At 39.0% G+C, this 21236-nt stretch overlaps 1 protein-coding gene across 4 annotated transcripts in view; it reads left to right on the top strand.

The window, feature by feature from the left end:
* Positions 1 to 20998, top strand: part of mindy3.L (MINDY lysine 48 deubiquitinase 3 A L homeolog) — a 67161-nt gene extending 46163 nt beyond the window's left edge. For 3 of the 4 annotated variants that reach the window (XM_041565878.1, XM_018266809.2, XM_041565879.1), the window contains 5 exons: positions 2985 to 3057; positions 8665 to 8737; positions 11678 to 11765; positions 16347 to 16418; positions 19671 to 20998. In XM_041565878.1, coding sequence (XP_041421812.1) covers positions 2985 to 3057; positions 8665 to 8737; positions 11678 to 11765; positions 16347 to 16418; positions 19671 to 19817 — 453 coding nt within the window. In that variant the 3' untranslated portion in view covers positions 19818 to 20998. Of the gene's footprint in view, positions 1 to 2984; positions 3058 to 8664; positions 8738 to 11677; positions 11766 to 16346; positions 16419 to 19463 lie in introns of all 4 variants that reach the window. The other variant, XM_041565880.1, reaches the window with a different exon arrangement.
* The last annotated feature ends 238 nt before the right edge of the window (positions 20999 to 21236 follow it).

Here is a 21236-nt window from a genome sequence, read left to right as displayed (position 1 = left end):
TCACTTCCTGCCTGAGTCTCTCCCTGCTCACTCATAGCTCTGAGCTCAAATTACAGCAGGGAGGGCAGGAGGAAGGGGGGAAAGGGAGGAGGAGAGGAGCAAACTGAGCATGCTCAAGCCCTGCCCTGGAGGTTTATGCTGAAGACAGGAAGTCTGCTACAGAAGCCCATGTGTACACAATAGAAGGAAAGAAATGTGGTGTTTCTTTTGACAGAGGACTCAGAGCAGCATTACTTTGAGGTTTAAAATACTGGTGTATTTATATAGACCTTTTTGATAAAGTTTACTTAATTTTAGCCTTTCCTTCTCCTTTAAAGGTTGCCTTGACAATCATGTATTTTTATTTTTTGAGATATAATGTACATACTAGTCTGGGTTTCCTTTATTTGGTTTCTCAACCTGCCAACTGTTCCCATTTTAGATCTTACTGTAAGATCAATTGTCCTCCAGAAACTGCATGGCGTCACACATGTGCCTAGTGATGGATCAGTGCAACTAACCCATCCATGGTACAATAATGCCCCGTTAGATCACTGGCCACTCGGTCAACTATGCAGGAAGTCATCAAATTTCAGTCTATGGGTTCTGCACTTCTACCAGGACCTTCAGACTTTGTGCTCTGCACGGAATTAGTAAAGTTCGAATAGCGCCAACGTACATAAAATACGTGCATGGAAAGAAACTTTGACTTTAACTTTTTAGGTTAAAGCTTGTGGTCTATGTGAAGAGTAATCCACAGACTAAAAATGCAACTGCAGCAGGATTATTACTGCCCCAGGATATTCAATACTTCCAGTTAGGAGGATTATAAAATTAGGCATTTATTTATTTTTAAGAGAAAACCGCCCATTCCAAAGTCTGCTTTCCTAATTAGTAAATTGTGGATTTTTTTAAATTCATTGAAATCCATTAAAACATCATTTGCTGTAAATGACTTGCACATAACTAGCAGAGTAAGAACGCTAATTGCAGGTGCCTGAATTTATTTACAGATATTTATCCCACAGAAACCAGGATGATCTTAGTTTCTAAAGCTAAGCAGTACTTTTAACCGTGCATTCCTTATCCAAATATGCCAAACAACAGTTAATGCATCGGCATGATTTATATGATACAAATAACAGAGCCATTATGGAGTGGGAAGGAAAATCATTCTGCATTTGACACTATTTGGTGCAGACACCTAAGGGGGAAAGAAATATTTGTCTAGGAATTTATTGTGTTCTGTGTGTATGCTACTAAAATTCTTCTATGAGAACTGCTAATGATTGCTATTTGTCTCTACTATAACAGAGAAGCCATTGAAACTGTAAATTTAGTTTAGAAGTAAAACATATGTTCTATTGTTATGATAGCCCTATAAAACAGGCTTTTACCCTTTAAAGGCAGAGGAGGCATACTATGACCCACCCCCTTAGGGCTATGGAACGCGGGAGATTTGACGCCCATGGGAAATCCACCCTACCTGTTGGTGACCAGGCCCGGAATGGCAATCTGTGAGGGGCTGCTATAAGATGCCATAGAAAGTCAGTATTTAGTGGGCTGGTGGGGGCTGTTTGGGCCTCTATGTGGGCTGATTGGGCCTCTGTTTACCTGAAATGCCAGGGCCTATTTTATTTCTCAGTCCGGACCTGTTGGTGACAATTCTCCCGATAATGCCTTTCCGTTTACTAACGTGGATTGCCACATGTAAAACATTTTACATGTGGCGACCTGATGCTATTGCTGAAAAATGCAGAAGATCATGCAGTGATTCACAAGTTAGTAATAGGAAAGGCATTTTTAGGAGATTTGTTGCTGGTGGTTGTTCATCTCCTCATTTTCTTCTGCCCTTAGGCTCACCATGTCACCATACCCCTTCCTTACCTTGTCCCATTGTGAACATTTATTCTGGCATTCAAAATCACTCTGTGTTCTGAAGAATCTATGTACCACCAACTGTCAAAAGCAGAAACTTCAAGTCCCAGAATCACTTCACAATGGAACAAGGTAAGAGAGTGATTGAATGAATCTGTTAGCCTAATGGGAAATAGTTCCTACAAGTCAGTGGGCACCTTGGTATTAGTGTTTGAATTCAATTAAGTTTTTTTTTTTTGTCTCGGTTCATGCAACACTGAAGTGGGCTGAACTAGATGCAGCCTGTGACCTTGCAACTGTTCCCTTTACTTTGCTAAATTGCTTAGTTCTAGGTCTTATCCTAATCAAAAATGAAAACATTCAAGATAAATATCACAATCTTCATATTTGTAATTGTAAGATTTTCTTAAATCTTTTCTTATATAAGGCCATGGATGCAGTCCTCATGTCTTCATGGTCCTCACATGTGATTCGATCATTGACACATGGGGCCAAATAAACAAATAACATCTGCCAGATTTGGCCCACCACATGTAATGTGTTTCAGTAGCCTTAACTTGTTGTTGTGTATAGTATAAAAGGATTAGAGTAGAAGAAGAGCCTAAATACCCAACCAATAATGAAAAATTGCCCAGATTAACTTCTTTAAAAATAAAGAGGGTACTAACAAACTGCCAGTGTCTTAGGCTTTGGAGGCTCAGGATGAGGAAATATTTTAATGATCAATGGTGTTGTGATGACTGCATCGAGTGGCTGTTCTTTCTGCTGGGCATCCACGTGATGGAAAGTCTTCTGCCCGCCTTTTACAACAGACAACATTCAGGAGCATTAGAGCATCTAAAAGACTGCAAAGAAGATAAAATTGACATTTTCTGGAGGCCTAGAGTAGGCAAGATCTGCCAAGGAAAATGTCGGTTTCCTGCCTGTGGGACAAAGACCTTTCTCCATTATACTACGTTGGAGTGTTAGATTTTCATTATATGCAAAAAGTATTTTGAGAAACATTTGCTCCTTATTATGATATAACTAGAATATCTCCAGTGCAAGTCTGCACTTTCTTTCTCATTTCCTTGTGCTTTGTGTAGTGTTTTTTGTCATATTAACATCATTGTTTGCTGTTTTTAAAGGAAATGGCCCTTGTTGCCCCCGAGACTCCGTCTGAACAAGCAAGGAGAGTATTTCAAACCTATGATCCAGAAGGTAAGGTTCATTGATTTGAACAGATAAATGACACTGCAAACATCCAACCGAGTCTTCTTTTTATATGGTTTTCAATGCAGACTTGGGTGTTTGAGACTCTAGTGTATATTGAGCAATAAGTGATAAGCAATAAGTATAAGTGAGCAAAATGGTCTATAATAAATGTACAATACACACTATGGGGTCTATTTTTCAAAGTATATAAAAACAAGGCAATTAAATACAGCATGACAATTAGGACCCTATGGTTCTTTGCATTTTTTTATTTTTTGCACACTTTTTTTTGTTCTTCCCATCACTAGATTATCCCTCTTAATCAGATACCCAGAAACAAGTCAAAATATGTAAATAAGCTTATCATTGCGGTCTATATGTTAATTTTAACCACTACATTTTATAATTGTTTTCGATTGTGGAGGGAAGAAGTTATGTAGGGTTAAAGGATGTTAAGGATGCTAGCACACACAACATGAAGGAAAATACTGATACAATGGTAGGGCAATGAAAGCTTCAGTAATGAAGAACATTTGGGAAGCAGAGAATTGTCCCTCACACTGGCTCTGAGTCAGCACTTCCAGTGGATGTATGTATTTTTGGTCTAATGTTTGGTTTTGCTTTCCTCCCACTGGCAGAACAATTATGTATCTCAAAGTAGTGACATCTTCGGTTATTGATGTGTCACATACAGCTTATAGTTGTTGTAGCATTTGGGAAATTTAAATAAATATACTCTGGATCACAGACCCCTTACTAACATTTTTTTATTGCTATAAAGGGCCATGAAACATAATCCTTCAATTCTATGAGTTTCAAACACTGACAAGAATGCAGAGACCTTAAGATCCTATCACAGTTGCTAAGAGAGACATTATTGTGTGTATATGAAACACAGCTGGTGACTGCATTAAATAGAGAAACTTGACTTGAAAGTCGTACAATGAGCCTTCTATGTCTCATTGTTCCTTAAGCTTTATAGCAGAACCTCTTCAAGTATATATTAAGGGGCAGATTAATTAAGGTTCGAATGGTAAATTCAAATTTTCGAGTTGAATTTTTGATCAAAACTCACAAATTCGAGTTGGGAAAAATTTGATAGATCAATACCTTAAACCTGCTTAGTTCAAGTAGAAGTCAATGGCAGACGTCCGTTGACACATTTGAAGATGTTAGTAGCCTTGTCGACATTCAAATCGATTCCTGTTCAAATTCAATTTGAGTTTTTTGGGTCGGTACTATTAGTTCGAATTTCAGACTTTCAAGTTTATAAGATACCATTTGAGTTTCAAGGTCATTCAAGTTCATTTGAGGTATAAAAAAAACTCTATCACTAGACCCTTCATAAATAACCCCCTAAGGTTTACAATTTTGTGAAATTTTTGCTACCACAGATTTGTAGCCCATGTTAATCTAGATGTGGCAATGCATTTTCTTGAGTGGATCTAGCCAACCCTACCCAATAAATGTTTCATTGTGTTAATTGCTTCTTATTTCATAAGGATCTGATAAAAACACACTACTAATCCCAATCGCAACAAAAGCAATAACACATAAATAAATAATATGCATCTTTGAATTAGTGAGGCCAATTGCCTCAAATAGCACTCTAGTCAGTCCTGGTGTAATGGCAAAAGGAGTGAAGTTACTTTTGCAAAGTGGAACACCCTAAATTGGGGTAATAGGTGCTGTTCTGATCATTCTGGTGTATATTGTGGTTTCTGTTCTGTTTTAGGGGAATCACTAATATTATCACAATTTATATATACAATGGAACCTCAATTTGTTGTTTTGTGGTCCCACCTTTATATTATGCAAATTACATTTCCCTGATTTTACATTTTCCTGGATTTTACACCATTTTTTTCTGGTCCCCTGAAAAATGTAAAATGGGGGTTCTACTGTATTCTCATTTATAAACACTGGGCACATTTGCACCTAGGCAGTAATCCATAGCAGTGAGAGAAATCATCTGATTGGTTGCCACGGACAAGGAAACAGCTGGCTCTGGCCCTGGGCTTTGCGCACGTGCAGTAAAGTAAAAGTTTGACTTTTCTGCTCTTTTATACTCCCTTGTGTGCACTGCCCAGACCAGCCGCAAGTAGGGTTGCCACCTTTTCTGAAAAAAAATACCGGCCTTCCAATATATATACACATCCTATATATTAATAACATTGGGATCAACCATAATTTTTACTGGCCAGGCCAGTAAAATACCGTCCCGGTGTCAACCCTAGCTGCAAGGCATCCATGGGAAAGGCCAGAAGATCATAGTGCAGCTCTCACTAAAATATTTCCGCCCCAGAACCTGAGATAAAGGATTACAATCCGTAGGGGTGCTTAACTAATTGGCACCGACCAATGATAAACCCTTACGTTCTGCTTTAATAATGAAAATGTTGTGCTTGTTAGGGTGCATTTAGGCTTGATAAGATCCTGGAGCATGGACAAAAAACATCAAGTAGCCCAAAATCTCCTTACAAAGAGACTGATTAATGCGGGTTATTAGGGAATAGCGTTTCTCTCTTAAAACGGGCATCCTCTTACTATTCTAGGCAAATGGGGGGAAAATATATTTTTTTAACTTGTTAAAAAATTGTTCTTATTTAGTCTTTTGACAAAAGGAGCACAGACCTGTGATGCATTAGTGCTAACTTATCATTTCCAAAACGTTAGATAATTTTTATCTGAACAAGGCTCGAGTACAGGAGCCGAAATGTTGCAATAAATCGTTTATTTTTTTTGCACCTCATAAGTCCTGCGCGTGCGGTTTTTTGTTTGTTATATATATATATATATATATATATATATATATATATATGTATATATATCTTTTTTTTTTGGATTTCTTATATTGATGACATTTTCATGCCAGCTCCTCTTTAATGTAACAGCTCTTGTTTGACAGAGGGACATGCATTGTATCACTTCTTCTTGCAGTGTGTTATGTCTGCTGTATTAAACACATCATTTGTGCCTTTTATAGATACCGTGAATTCAAACATAATCCTAACAACGTGTACAGTAATGCAAAGGGCTAAGCTATGTCTGTTCCTAAACACCATGTAAGGCTATAGCTTTGCAATGTACAACATAGTAGGTCCATTAAACTTGCCCACACCTTTTACTGTAACGGTTTAAACTTAAAGCCCAAAGCTGCTAGTTATAGCTGTTCTGGAGGCTTGTATCAATGCAAGAGTGATAATATAATCTTAGCAAGACCAAACAAAGCTGCTTTAAAGCATCTCATGACACTGGCTTTTAGTCATACTGTACTACCATGTCCAGGGCTTTCAAAAGCAGCATTTGGGGGGACGGGTAATTGGAATATTGCTTGCAATTCAGTTAAATTGAAGCCGTCACTGGACATTCTGCAACCGCAGAACACTGCCACTCTCTGCTCCACTCACTGCTTTTTCAACCATGATGCCTTCCACTCATAGCTCTACATATAACCCTGGCATTTACATTGCTCTTTATTCTTGGATGGCAGCAAAAGATCCCTGTACAGGTATAGGACCTGTTATTCAGAATGCGCTGGTGGGGTTTTCTGGATAACAGATCTTTCCATAATTTGGATCTTCATACCATAAGTCTACTAGAAAATCATGTAAACATTAAATAAACCCAATATGTTGTTTTTCCTTTCAGTAAGGATTCATTTTATCTTAGTTTGGATCAAGTACAAGCTCCTGTTTTATTATTACAGAGAAAAAGAGAATATATACTAACCCCTTAAAGGAGAAGGAAAGTTGTGTAGCATTTGGGGTTGCCAAATGTAAGGCACCCCCAAGTGAATGTATTTACTTACCTGAAACCCCGGGCCAGTGCTCCTATCAGCAGAAAACTGCACCGGCCCGGGGGTTATACCAGTGAGCACCACGGAGCGATCTTCTTCTGGCTTCTTCTTTCTTCAATTTTCCTGGGGCAGACGCATGTGCAGTAGAAAAAGCTGACTTTTTAGTTAAAGTTCGGCTTTTCCCTCTAATGCACATGCGCAGCTGCGCAAGAAAGAAGAAGGCAGAAACGGATCGATGCGTGGTGCTCGCTGGAATTACCCCGGGCCGGTGCAGTTTTCTGCTGATAGGAGCACCGGCCTGGGGTTTCAGGTAAGTAAATACATTCACTTGGGGTGCCTAACATTTGGCACCCCCAAGTGCTAAACAACTTTCCTTCTCCTTTAATCGTAACCACAGCAATCGCAACCTGACAATGTAATCGGCTGCCTCCCATATAAATATATAGATACCAACGTATATTTTAAACATCCACTAATTGGGCAAACAACAAGACTATTTAACCTCATTTGGATTATTGTAATGTCTTTGATGTTATTGGTTTGTTTTTGTTTTGGAAAAGAAAAAGTCCCTCATTACTATCTCGTTCAGATATAGCGGCGAATTTGAAAGTGTGAATGCCACTATCATTTATCAAATGATTTCAGATCTCATTAAATCCACACCATGTTAACTTTGTTTAAATATTAGACTTGTTGGAAAACTACACATTCAAGTTTTTTTATTAATCAGAATGTCTTTATTTGATATTTCCTTCTGCATAAATGTGTAAAATATAACCACATTATTAGTGTAACAATGGAGTCTATGGGAGACGACCTTCCCATAATTTGGCACTTTCTGGATAATGGGTTTTCCAGATACCTGTACAACAAATACACCCTCTGACCTAATAGTTCTGAAGAATGTCACCATTTAATGGTTAATACATAATAAAATCACTACTAGGCTTCCAAATACAGACACAGAACATCTGCTGGTCATGTAAATCTGAAATGAAATGTGAATTTTTTTTTTGGTGATTTACAGAAACCGCTTATCAGCGGATTGAATCATTTTGGCCAGCGAGCTCTGTTAAGAGGACAAGTACTGTTCAAAGCTTTTAGTGTAATACAAATGATGGCTAGCACTGTGATCAAAACATCTGGCACTGCTCACAGTCAGACACTCCTTCATAAACCTTGCTTGGGCTAATAGCTCTCCATTTGCCTTATCGCAGCAATGTAAATCTCCAGAATAAAATGAACGAGGGAAGGAAAACTTAGTGACCCAATTCATAACTGTATTTAACAATCGCTGTTTGTTTTCATAGATCCCCACTGAATGACATTCATAGGTATTGCTTATTCTCCCATGTATGCCAAGTCAAAAGCAGTGTTTCCTAAATTAGGAATTTTGAATATGTTCTCAACTTGCCAGATTCATTCAGGAGCCAGTCTGTTACCAACGAGACAGGAACCGGACCACCCTGCTCTTTTCAGGCCAGCCAACAGAAGGTTCTTTAGCTTTAACAATGGCTGTGCTTCCTGCTTAATGGAATAAAATATGAGAAATGGTCTTGCTGTTCCACTGAGTGCATCATGATCATAAAAAATTAAATTTTTAAAGGTTAAAGGGTTATCTAGGGTACAAATATGTGCTTTCTTCTAATGTACTTGTGTGCTAATAGCCATCCCAGAGTAATTAGCACGTGTAACCCTAAGGGAGTGCTTGAACTCTGCGAGGCAAAGGTTTCCTTCTTTTAAATGCATTCATGTACAGTCTTTGATATTTGAGGGCATAAATCTCAATATATTTTTTTTTCTTTTTTAAACAGATAATGGATTCATTCCTGATGCCTTGCTAGAGGATGTCATGAAAGCTTTGGATCTTGTGTCGGATACAGAGTAGTAAGTATATTTCATATGCGATCAGCACATATGGACTGTCCCATATGGAGGAATCTTCATGCATTTCCAATATTGGCAGCTTTAGGAACTGCACTGCACAGACACCATGCGTTCTGCCAGAACTGGAGATTTTTTATCTGGTCTATGCCATGGTCACAATATGAGCAACATTCCTACAAATATGCAGAGATACTGGAAAATGTTAGCAAAAGTGACTTTATGAATTGATTGCATGACTGCCAGCTAGTGTTAGTGGCCTGCTGTTAAAGGGTGGTTCACCTTTAAGTTAACTTTTAGTATATAATAGAATGGCTCATTCTAAGAAACTTTCTATAGTTTTTGAATTATTTGCTTTCTTCTTCTGAGTCTTTCCAACTTTCAAGTGGGGGTCACTGACCCCATCTAATCCTACAAATGTTATAGCTTTTTTTCTTTTACTTATCTTTCTATTTGGACCCTTTCCTATTAATAGTCCAGTCTCTTATTCAAATCAGTGCATGGTTGCTAGGGTAATCTGTTCCATAGCAAACCAGATTGCTGAAATCACAAACTGGAGAGCTGCTGAATACAATGCTAAATAACTCAAAAACCACAAATAATAAAAAAAATCTACATCATAATAAAGGTTAATTTAAAGGTGAACAAAGGGGGCTGTACACCTTCCAAACACTTTTTATTTCAGTTCAGTTGTTTTCAGATTGTTCATGAGAATATTTCCCATGTTTTCTCCTTTTTCCATATTTTTCAAAATATACGTTTAAAGCTGAATGTTCCTGTATCTGGCATTTCAGTCTGGACGCTCAGTAATTCAGGAACTGTTACACTGTTGCTCCATTAGTTGATTCATTTCTCAGCAGCATCTCTGAAATATTAGTTACTATTGTATCAATTCTAGCAGCTGCCTTTAATGAAACTCGGGATTCGGCTCAGCAGGGACAAATATAAGAAATGCCTCAACTAATGCATCAATTTAGTTACAGAGTCAGCGACCCCCCCCCTACAGCTGTTTCAGAAAGACATAAGAACGTGAAAAATTAAATTTTTATACTTCAGTGTTAGAACGGTCACAAATAGAAAATACAAAAGTAACGGAAAAAAGTCTTTATTTCTGGTGAACTGTCTGAAACCAACAACTAAAAAAAGTGTTGAAAGGTGAACTTTTTTTAGGAAGTGTCAAACAGTTGCTCGTTGTTTTCAGAATGTTTCCTGATGAATATTTAAATTCCAGCCAATAGGGTGGAAATCAACAGAAACACTTGCTGGGAACCAGTAGTGCTTGGAAAATGCTGTATGTTGATGTTTACTGGCAGCCTAAGGCCAGAGCTGTACATCATTCTTTGCACAGCAGCCAATCATTCTGATCATTGCAATATAGTAGTAGGGATGCCAACCCCTAGATAGGATGCCGTGCAACTTACTAGAACAAGCTACAGTGATTAGACCAAACTGTGCAACCTAGTTGACAGTGTGGCTTCTGCCCAACATAGGTCTCAAACTTTTGATTCCATCCATGTGTATGCATGTATATCCTTAATTACATAGCGCTACATGTATACACAGAGCTGTACATTTACTTGTATTGCAACCCAGTGGAAAAAATGGCTTTTGGAATATACTGGTGGCATATAGTACAATAACCTTTGACTAAAGGAATAAATCAGTGGATATTTTAGTAGCTTTGCCAGTTTTAACCCAGTGGCAAATATGGCGTCTTGCTCCCTGATATTTTCTTGGGTGAAATCTGGACAATTAAATACCTGGAATTCCCAGGAGCTGCTTCCTATTCTACCTTCTAATCTTGGGGCTTGCAACACATGGGAGCGATTATCATTTTGCCTAGAGAGTAATGGGAAGCAGCTCATGGGAATTCCAGCCATTATTATATTGTCATGAACAACTTGAACCTCGCTGCATTTAGAAGGGAACGTCTTTCTATAGTAGTAGTCTTCAGAGGTATTTGCTTCAAGCCCCCTTTGGAGACTCAACATTTTGTCCAGGGCTTGTTTCCTAACAAGGCTAGAGATACATTGAAGCAGTTCAGTACTTTTGTAGCAACCAGTGACACGTTTTCATTAACCGCTTTAAACAACTGTGATTGTAATTGGTTACCTGAAACACCGAGCTGGTGCTCCTGTTTGCTGAAAACTGCACTACTACTGTAGGAGCATCATGCCAACCTCATCCTCTTTTTTTGTGGATCCATTTCTGTGGCCAAGGCTATTTGTGCATGGGTAATAAATTAAAAAGCCAGCTTTTCACTCTACCTGCGTATGCATGTTTGGTTTTTAGCAAAAAGGAGCACTGGCCTGGGGTTTCAGGTAATTGTTTCTAATGACTGAGGGTGCCATTTGACACCCCCAGTGATTATACCTTTCCTTCTCCTTTCTCTGTTTCTCTGAAATGTATGATCCCTATACATTTTGGCTGCACTGGTTTTCATCCTTAGGACATCCTCATCTAGCTAGCATTCTTTAATGAGTTACTAAAGGCACCAGCCAAGTGCTCAGTGCAGCTGAATGTGCTCAGACAGACTTCTGAATGACTACTAAATGATGGCAATATTTATAAAGTCCACGTTGTCAGCGTGTGCCCAAAAATGTCCGTAATGTTTAACAACAAGAGTATTGCAATGAATACTGGGCCGTTCCAACTTGTTTTTAAGCAAAAATGTACTTGTCAAAAAGCCTGAAAGCATTTTTTCCTAATATGGGTTTTTCTTGGAGAATTATTATCAGTGTTTTGGTTTTAATCATAAAATTATGTAGTCTTAAAATAACTGTTTGGCAAAGGAGATGGCATTCTGATGAATGTGTCACGATAACTCTACACAGAGCTGCCTGCTTTTTCTTGGCAGAAACACATTGTGCTGTCCCATATCTTAGGAACGCGGAACGGCAAATTATTCCTCTGCTTATTGTTTTTTTCTACATTGTTTTCTAGTGTAAATCTCATGAAGACTAAATTAGACCCAGAAGGACTAGGTATTATTTTACTGGGACCTTTTCTGGTGGAATTTTTCCTGGAGCAGGTACGGAGCATCCTTCATGGAACTGCCATGTTGTTGTGCGTTAATGCCTATCTGCTTGTCACTCAGCAGTCTTTTCTTTCTGATTTGCATTTGCGTGGTGCTGAGGCTAATTTGAGAAGCAAAACAATCACAGAATATCTCAGGCCTAAACATTCTGACAGACTCCCATGTCAGAGCGGCGTGTGTTTAATTGTGTTCCAAACATTAGAGGTGCCAGAATGTCAGTGCCGTCACATAAGGCAGTTTTTAGTTAAAAGAATTGCTGCTGAGATGTTGTCCAGGCCGGAAGTCACGCTAAAGCAGCGATGAAACAGATCTTATGTCGAAATGCATTTAAAGACATATCCCAGTTATCTCAAGTGCTCACTGCGTGCTAGAGTCACAAGGCTAATGTAATGATGTATGTACAGGTATGGGATCTGTTATCCGCAAACCCGTTATCCAGAAAGCCCCGGATTACGGAAGGTCCATCTCCCATAGACTTCGTTATAATCGAATAATCCAAATTTTAAAAAGTTATTTCCTTTTTCTCTGTAATAATAAAACAATACCTTGTAATTGATCCAAACTAAGATGTAATTAATCCTCGTGGAAGCAGAACCAGCCTATTGGGTTTATTTGATGTTTACATGATTTCCTAGTAGACTTAAGGTATGAAGATCAAATTACAGAAAGATCCATTATCCAGAAAACCCCAGGTCCTGAGCATTCTGAATAACAGGTCCCATACCTTGATAAAGCATCAATCACTCTTGCGGGCTATGGCATAGGTAATTCTACCCAGCTATTCACGTTGGTCAAACCCATGTGTATGAAAAGGAAATGGACTCGTTCACACAATTGTGATCAGTTTGCATTCTAGACATTAAGGGGGTTATTTATCAAAATCTGAAAATATCTCGTTATTTTCTGAAAGCTACTCCGACCAAATCCGCATGGGTTTTTTTCTCCTTATTTATCAGCAAATTTTTCTGAAAAAACACGTGAAAAAATTCATGCCTGAAAACTCCTTTTTTCAGATTTTTGCCTGAAAACCACAAAATCTTCGGATTATTGTACGAAACCCAGCTCAGATCAGGATATCTTCGGCACATGAACTCGGCAGGACTGAGTTGGTGTACTTTTTTATTCAGACTTTTAAAAGCTCATATAAAGGAGGAGGTTATGTTAGAAAATGAGGGGCCAGAAGTCGTATGGGTGGAGTTCTTCACCAATTGTAAAGAATCCAGCAAATTAATTGTAGGAGTATGCTATAGACCCCCTAATGTAAGTGAGGAGGAAGAGACAAAGCTCCTAATGCAAATAGAAAAGGCTGCTAGTTTAGGTAAAGTAATGATAATGGGGGATTTTAATTACCCAGATATTGACTGGAGCAACGGTACTGCTAGATCAGTTAATGGGAGCAAGTTTATAAACTTATTGCACGACAATTTTTTAGCACAGGTTGTTGAGGAGCCTACCAGAAAAAATGCTATTCTTGATTTAGTGATCTCAAATGACCCAGAACTTATAGCAAATGTGCAAGTCATTGAACCCCTGGGTAATAGTGACCATAATGTTATATCTTTTAATGTCTGGTGCAAAAAACAAAAATATACTGGGGCAACAAAAACCATGAATTTTGCCAAAGCTAATTTTAGTGCCTTGAGGGCTGCCCTACAGAGCATTGATTGGGGCATTAGGTTTTCAGCTAAAAACACAGAACAGAAATGGTTGTCCTTTAAAATGATATTAAATCATTACTGTTCTCAATTTATTCCCTTAAGGACTAAACGTAGAAGCTCTAAGAATCATCCTGTGTGGCTTAATACAGAGGTAAAGATGTTAATGGGAAAGAAGAGAAAGGCATTTAAAAACTACAAATCTGTAGGGACAGAAGCTGCATTTAATGAATATAAACACTGTAATAAATGTTGTAAATCAGCAATCCGGAAGGCTAAGAAAAGAAATGAAGAGTTAATTGCGGTGGAGGTGAAAACTAACCCTAAAAAGTTTTTTAAATATATTAATAGTAAAAAGATGCAGGTTGAGAGTGTTGCTCCATTAAATAATGGTACCAGTATGGTTGTAACAGATACAGATAAGGCAAATGTGTTAAATCAGTTCTTTTCTTCAGTGTATACAATAGAGGAGTCTGGGTTCACAGGCTCACTTAATAACTGCACGAATGGTTCAGCTCAATCTAGTCAGTGGCTGACTCAGGATATGATTCAAAAAGCTTTAATACAAATTAATGTAAACAAGGCTCCAGGGCCTGATGGCATACACCCCCGGGTTCTAAGAGAGCTTAGTTCAGTTTTAGACCAGCCCTTATTTCTGATTTTCTCAGATTCACTGTCATCTGGTATGGTGCCTATGGATTGGAGAAAAGCTGATGTTATTCCAATATTTAAAAAGGGATTACGATCTCAGCCTGGCAATTATAGGCCAGTAAGCTTGACATCTGTGGTGGGCAAATTATTTGAAGGCTTGTTAAGGGATCACATACAAAATTTTGTCCTAATGAATGGCATTATGAGCAACAATCAGCATGGCTTTATGAAGGATAGGTCATGTCAGACGAATTTGATTGCATTTTATGATGTGGTAAGTAAGATTCTGGATAGTGGGGGGGCAGTAGATGTGATCTATTTGGATTTTGCCAAAGCGTTTGATACTGTGCCCCACAAACGACTGCTTTCTAAACTAAGGTCTGTTGGGCTTAATGAAGTCGTTTGCACATGGATAGGAAACTGGCTACAGGATCGGGTACAGAGGGTGGTTGTTAATGGGACATTCTCTACTTGGAGTAAGGTTCTTAGTGGGGTCCCCCAGGGCTCAGTATTGGGTCCACTTTTATTTAACTTGTTCATTAATGACTTAGGGGAGGGTGTTGTAAGTAATGTATCAGTGTTTGCAGATGACACAAAATTATCCAGCCCAATTAATTCCATCCAGGATGTGGCATCCTTGCAACAGGATCTTGACAAACTGGCAATCTGGGCAGCTAAGTGGCAAATGAGATTCAATGTTGATAAATGTAAAGTCATGCACCTGGGATGTAAAAATATCCAAGCCACTTATACCCTAAATGGGACTGCACTAGGCAAATCCATTATGGAAAAGGACCTTGGAGTCCTTGTAGATGATAAACTTGGCTGTAGCAAGCAATGCCAGTCAGCAGCATCAAGGGCAAATAAGGTCTTGAGCTGTATTAAAAGGGGCATAGAGTCACGGGAGGAGGGGGTCATTCTTCCACTGTATAGAGCACTTGTAAGGCCCCATCTAGAATATGCTGTACAGTTTTGGTCTCCATCACTCAAACAGGACATTATTGTATTAGAGAGGGTACAGAGAAGAGCAACTAAGCTGGTAAAAGGTATTGAAAATCTTAGCTATGAGGAAAGACTGGCCAAATTGGGGATGTTCACGCTGGAGAAGAGGCGCTTAAGGGGTGATATGATGACTATGTATAAATATATAAAGGGATCATATAACAATCTCTCTAATGCTTTATTTACCAGTAGGTCTTTCCAGCTGACACGAGGTCACCCATTCCGATTAGAAGAAAAGAGGTTCCGCCTAAATATTCGGAAGGGGTTTTTTACAGTGAGAGCTGTGAAGATGTGGAATTCTCTCCCTGAATCAGTTGTACAGGCTGATACATTAGATAGCTTTAAGAAGGGGTTGGATGGCTTTTTAGCAAGTAAGGGAATACAGGGTTATGGGAAATAGCTCATAGTCCAAGTTGATCCAGGGACTAATCCGATTGCCATTTTGGAGTCAGGAAGGAATTTTTCCCCCTCTAAGGCAAATTGGAGAGGCTTCAGATGGGTTTTTTGCCTTCCTCTGGATCAACTGGCAGATAGGTAGTTAATAAACAAAAAAAAAAAAAGGTTGAACTCGATGGACATGTGTCTTTTTTCAACCTTACTTACTATGTTACTATGTTACTATGTTACTATGTATGTTAACACCCTCGGGGTTTAATAAATTCAGAAAAATCCTGAGGTTTTTTTTCCATTAAAAATTTGTATAGAAAAAAAAGAAAACTCTAATATTTCTCTAATAAATAACCCCCTTGGAGTTCCATCATTTGGGATGCACTAAATCCAGAAATCTGTCTGGAATTTGGCCAGGATTTAGATTTTTTTGGATTTGTCCGAATCGAATCCTTAAAATCACATGAGCTTTCATCACACAAACAAGCATGGTAACAAAGCTCTGCATTTCCCACAATCAAGCACAGCAGTAAACACCATGGCACAGTTTGTGTATATAGACGTATACACATGAATCACTTTGTGTGTTCAGTGTTTTCCTTTAAAACTGTCAGCTTCTTTCTCGGAATAGACACAGCACCTCCTGTGCATTAAGTCCTTTTCATAAGGAATTGTCACCCAGGTAGAGGGTTGCGCCCGAACAGTTTGAAAGCTGACACATATTATAATCCATATCCTTCATGGATAGTTAGCAGTAGTTAACAAAGATGGTCGGGGGCTGTGAATATTATCATGTTAAACTCACAAATGTATCCGTATGACATGAAATTCTTCCTCCATATAAGAGCTTTTAACCTCTTCTCTTTTTGTTTGCTTTAAGAGTTCAAAAGTTCCAGAATCTTTTACTGTGTATCATTACAATGGATTAAGGCAGTCTAACCACAACGAGAAGGTATGTTTCATTTCTTCATTTTGTCAAATAATTTATACTGGCTGTTCTCATTTATCTGAATCTCCTAAGATAAAGGGAGCCATTCCCCAAAAACTCAATTTCCTGTACAGCCAGAGTTCATGACTGTAGCATCGCATTGTGAAACCACTGTATCTTAATGACAGTTCCCTTAGTAATCACTGGGCTCCTTATATGCTGACAGCAAGCACTACACAGAGGCCCTGTTTGTTTGCTGCCCTGTGCCAATTACAAGAGCGATGCCTTTAAATAGATTGGAAGCTCTTTAACGGCTACATATAGAACTGTGATATATGTTTGTGGATGTCTTTTCAGCCAATCACTGATCTCCTGTCACATTCACACACAGTAGGGTCAATTGTATAAGGAGCCTGTATGTCTTTGGGTTGTGGAAAGAAAGTGGAGCACCTAGAGGAAACCCACCTCAGCACAGGGAAAATGATACAGATTTCTTATAAGTTGTACAAGCCCTACCAGAAACAACCAATTGCTGGGATGATGTGGCAAATCTTTTGATTCCTCCTGGGCACAAGGGGTAGTTCACCTTTAAATTAACTATTAGTATGTTATAGAATAGCCAATTAAAAGCACATTTTCAATTGTTTTTTTTATATTTTTGAGAGTATTACTATAATAATTGGAATAATTATTATTATTACTGACTCTTTCCAGCTTTCAAATGGAGGTCCCTGACCCCATCTAAAAAACAAATGCTCTGTAAGGCCACCAATGTATTAATGTATGTATTTTTATTACTCATCTTTTTTTATCTATTCACGCCTCTCCTATGCATATTCCAGTCTCTTATTCAAATCAGTGCATGGTTGCTAAGGTAATTTGGACCCTTGCAACCAGATTGCTGAAATTGCAAACTGTGGTTTTTGAGTTATTTAGCTTTTTTTCAACAGCTCTCCAAATAATAATAAATGAAAAACAATTGCAAATGGTCTCTACATCATACTAAAAGTTAAAATAAAGGCGAACAACCCTTTAAAGAAATTTTACAGTGAGTCAGACAATATTTAGAGGCAAATATCCACCTGTTGTGGATCCTGCAGTCTCCAGGAGACCCAGTAATCACTGTTCCCTTACATTGTTCTTGGGTTCAAAATAAACCCAGTACATTGTGATAAAAACAAAACAAGTTTACTTAACACAAGTTGCATCGCTTGATACAGAATTGAAGGCACTTGATAATTTGTTCTTCGGAAGGTTTAGGGTCAGGGCTGTGTGCAGATTCCACGAAATTAGTCGCCCGACAACAAATCTCCTCTTTTTAGGGGCTACTAATCTCCCAAACTGCCTCCCCTGCCTTTTTGTCGGCTAAAATGTAAATCGCAGGATGGGTGGCGCTTGGAGCAATTAGTTTTCCCGAAGTCGCCCGAAGCTTCCTCGTCAGGCAACTCCGGGTGACTTCAGAAAACAAATCGATCCAAGTTCCATCCCACCGGCGATTTACATTTTAGCCGATGAGAAGGCAGGGGAGGCAGTTCGGGGAGGTTAGTTGCCCTGAAGAAGACAAGATTTGTCGTTGGCCCACTAATGTCCCCGAATCTGTCTGTGTTATTAACGGTTTACTTTATTGACTAAGTGTTGTTATTACATGGCAAAGTCTTTACTCAAACTGTTTTGGAACACAGACTTAAATTGTATTTCCTCTAGAATTTGGGAGATAGAAAACAAAATCATGGAGCATCTAGTAATGATGTGCATTTGTGGCACCAAAGTCATTATCTTGGCTCATTTCTGGTGTTGAAAAATTCCCTTTTAACTAAACAAGAAGAATTAGGCTAAAGGTATTCTATCAATATGTTCTATTTTAATTTTCAGAAGGAATAGGCGCATTACGGCTAAGTATGTACAGATGCAGCCCTGCTTTCCCTCTTGTTCTTTGCTGCATAATGATTTGCGGGATAACCATGGCAGCGTTCAAATAAACAAAAACCAATGCAAATGTATCTGAGAAACAAACATGTTGCATAGCTAACATTTCTTACATACCAGTTGTTGACGTTTCTCGGTAAATGGAAACAAACCCTTGAACTGGTCCAATTCTGTAGCATGACATTTTTCAACAATGTTGTCCCCGTTTTTACTGCTTTTTCATTGTTAGGGGTATTGAGATAGACAGGAGGGGGCAGAGGCTTATGGGTATGAAAAGAGAGAGAAGATACAGGGCCACTTATCTGGGGAAATAAGGGTTTATTTACATAGACCGGGAGCAAACGGGCAAAAAGGGGTTCAAGCGAACATCCCATAGTATTCACGCCTAGAGCACTTCTACATCCAGGTCTCACTATTCTCTGTATTCTCTCGTCTTGAAAAAAATACCCCAAGGATGAACATCAGCTCCTGAAACCTGTTTAATGTATGTTAACTAGTGGGCCATTTAACACGTATTCAACCCCCCAACTAATAAAAACCCCAACCCTCCATAGTCCCTACTCCCTCGCACAGGTGTTAATACCTGTAAATGCCCCATATCCTGTAATTACCCCTCATTGCAGAGTCAGCGCAGCGGAGCTCATGGGCGCCATCTTCAGTGCTTCGGTAATCTTCAGTAAGTAAGAGCCTTATGGGCGCATGCGCAAGTGGAGCAGTTTTCCGCTTCGTGATAACTTTGCATGCCCTGAAAGTGATGAAAATTACCGATACACCAGAAGAAGACCCAAAGATTACTGAAGCACCGGAAGATGGCGCCCGTGAGCTGACTCTGCAAAGAGGGGCATTTACAGATGTTAACACCTGTGCATGGAGGGGGTACTATGGAGGGTAAGGGGTTTTATTAGTTCGCAGGGTTGAATTTTCCTTTAAAGGAGTGGTTCACTTTTAAGTTATCTTTTATTGTGTCATAAAATGTCTGATTCTGAGCAACTGACCTTGATTTTCTTTTTTATAGTTTTTAAATTTCTTCTGACTCTTTCCAATTTTCAATTGGGGGTCAGTGACCCCATCTAAAAACAAATGCTCTGTAAGACTACAAATGTATTATTATTGCTAATTTTTATTACGTGGCTTTCTTTTCAGACCCTCTCCTATTCATATTCCATTGATATGCATGGTTGTCTGGGTAATTTGGATTCCAGAAACCAAATAGCAGAAATTGCAATTGCAAGGCGAGCAAAGCAAAGCTGATTTATATTGAAGCTGTTGTAACATTTCCTTGTAGAAGGTTATTCCTCGCTTGTTCTGCTTTTATCTGTGACTAATTAAGCACTCCTATACTCGTGGTAGGTCGCTTACACAGAAGGAACAGCAGTGATGGGCTTTAAAGACCCGAGGTTACAGACGGACGATACTCCTGTCAAACACTGTCTACAGACCAAATGGCCATTTGTAGAACTTCTCTGGTCCACAGACAGGCCACCCTCATTAAATTAATGGAACATTGCAACATATTATTGGAACTCGCTTATTATTAACTGCAAATGGTCTGTGTTCATGCTGGGTATTGCAACTTCTCATTTTAATGTATTAATCGCACTGAAATCGATTACAGCAAATCCCTTCAATGGACAAACATTCCCGTAAGCCTAGAACTGTGACTAAATGTCAGATACAGTGATGTTTACATAGGGGGCCTTGCCCAAAGGTTGGCGCTCATAAACCAAAAACGTTTGCTTTACAGTCTTGCTATCTCTTGGTCGGAAAGGCAGTTTCTGTGATCCCATTGGATCAGTCGGTCTGCCTAGACTGATAATCTATCCTGCCAGGTGAGTGTATGGGGCTGAGAATGGGGGAGGCAGTTACTCTCTCCCATTTATATTCCTGTGTTGCACTCACTTAGATTAACAAGACCCATTATAGTTTAGAAATTCCACTCTCACAAATCTAAATTGACCTGGACCAGCATCAGGGCATCTCTAATTACACCAAAGACCCTAAGGGTCAGGGCACACAGGCAGATTCGGGGAGATTAGTCGCCCGGCGACAAATCTCCTCTTCTTCGGGATGACTCATCTCCCCAAACTGCCTACCCTGCCTTCCGGTGGCTAAAATGTAAATCACCGGCAGGATGAAACTCGGAGCGTTTCGTTTTCCGATGTCGTCCAAAGTTTCCTCGGCCTGTGTTTCCTCTGAAGTTTTTTCTGCCTGTGTGCCCTGACCATAAATATTTGTTCTCTTATGAAACACTGTTGTGAAAGAACTATACCTATTGGAATGCTCTTTCATAGGAGACTACTGTTCCTAAACTGGAGGTTGCACATGGAGAAGCACAGAAGCTGTACCTGGGTAATGTATATGTTTCAGACGATAACTTCATCCCTGTCTCAGTGAATGGACATTTAAGACTTACCATGTGCATCCGTTGCATTGGCCAGGCCTCTCCAGAAAGAGCAGAGCCATTACCCTATGGGTTTTTTCTCAAGTATTCCGATCCATGCTATTGCCAAATACCCTTGTTCTGCCTGTTCCTGAGCAGCAGATTAAGCTCAATCCTTCTCCTCCTTATGTTTATCACTGTGTTCAGAGCATGAAAAACATCTGTGACCACATGAGTATGTTAAATTATTTATTATGATCAAATTGCTGGCCTTTAAATAAACAAACTCTTTTCTCAACTGTGACCTGTTGTATTAATCTTGTGCAGTTCATTCTTTGTTTCTCCCCCACAGAAAAATATTTAGATAAGAATAGTAAATATGGACCCACAGTATATGATTTGCACAATTGCACTAAAATATTGTTGGCTAAAGTCAGGCTATTGTTTTATTTTAAAGGAAATATCTCAGAGAGATTTATTCATTGTCTGCTTCCTGCCTTCCCTACAAGTCCTCTGAGCTGGAGAATAAAAGATGG

This window comes from Xenopus laevis, chromosome 6L (genome assembly GCF_017654675.1).
Source record: "Xenopus laevis strain J_2021 chromosome 6L, Xenopus_laevis_v10.1, whole genome shotgun sequence".
NCBI classification, from domain to species: Eukaryota; Metazoa; Chordata; class Amphibia; order Anura; family Pipidae; genus Xenopus; species Xenopus laevis.
The sequence above is the reverse complement of the archived record's forward strand: the minus strand, read 5'-3'. Positions and strand labels throughout refer to the sequence as shown.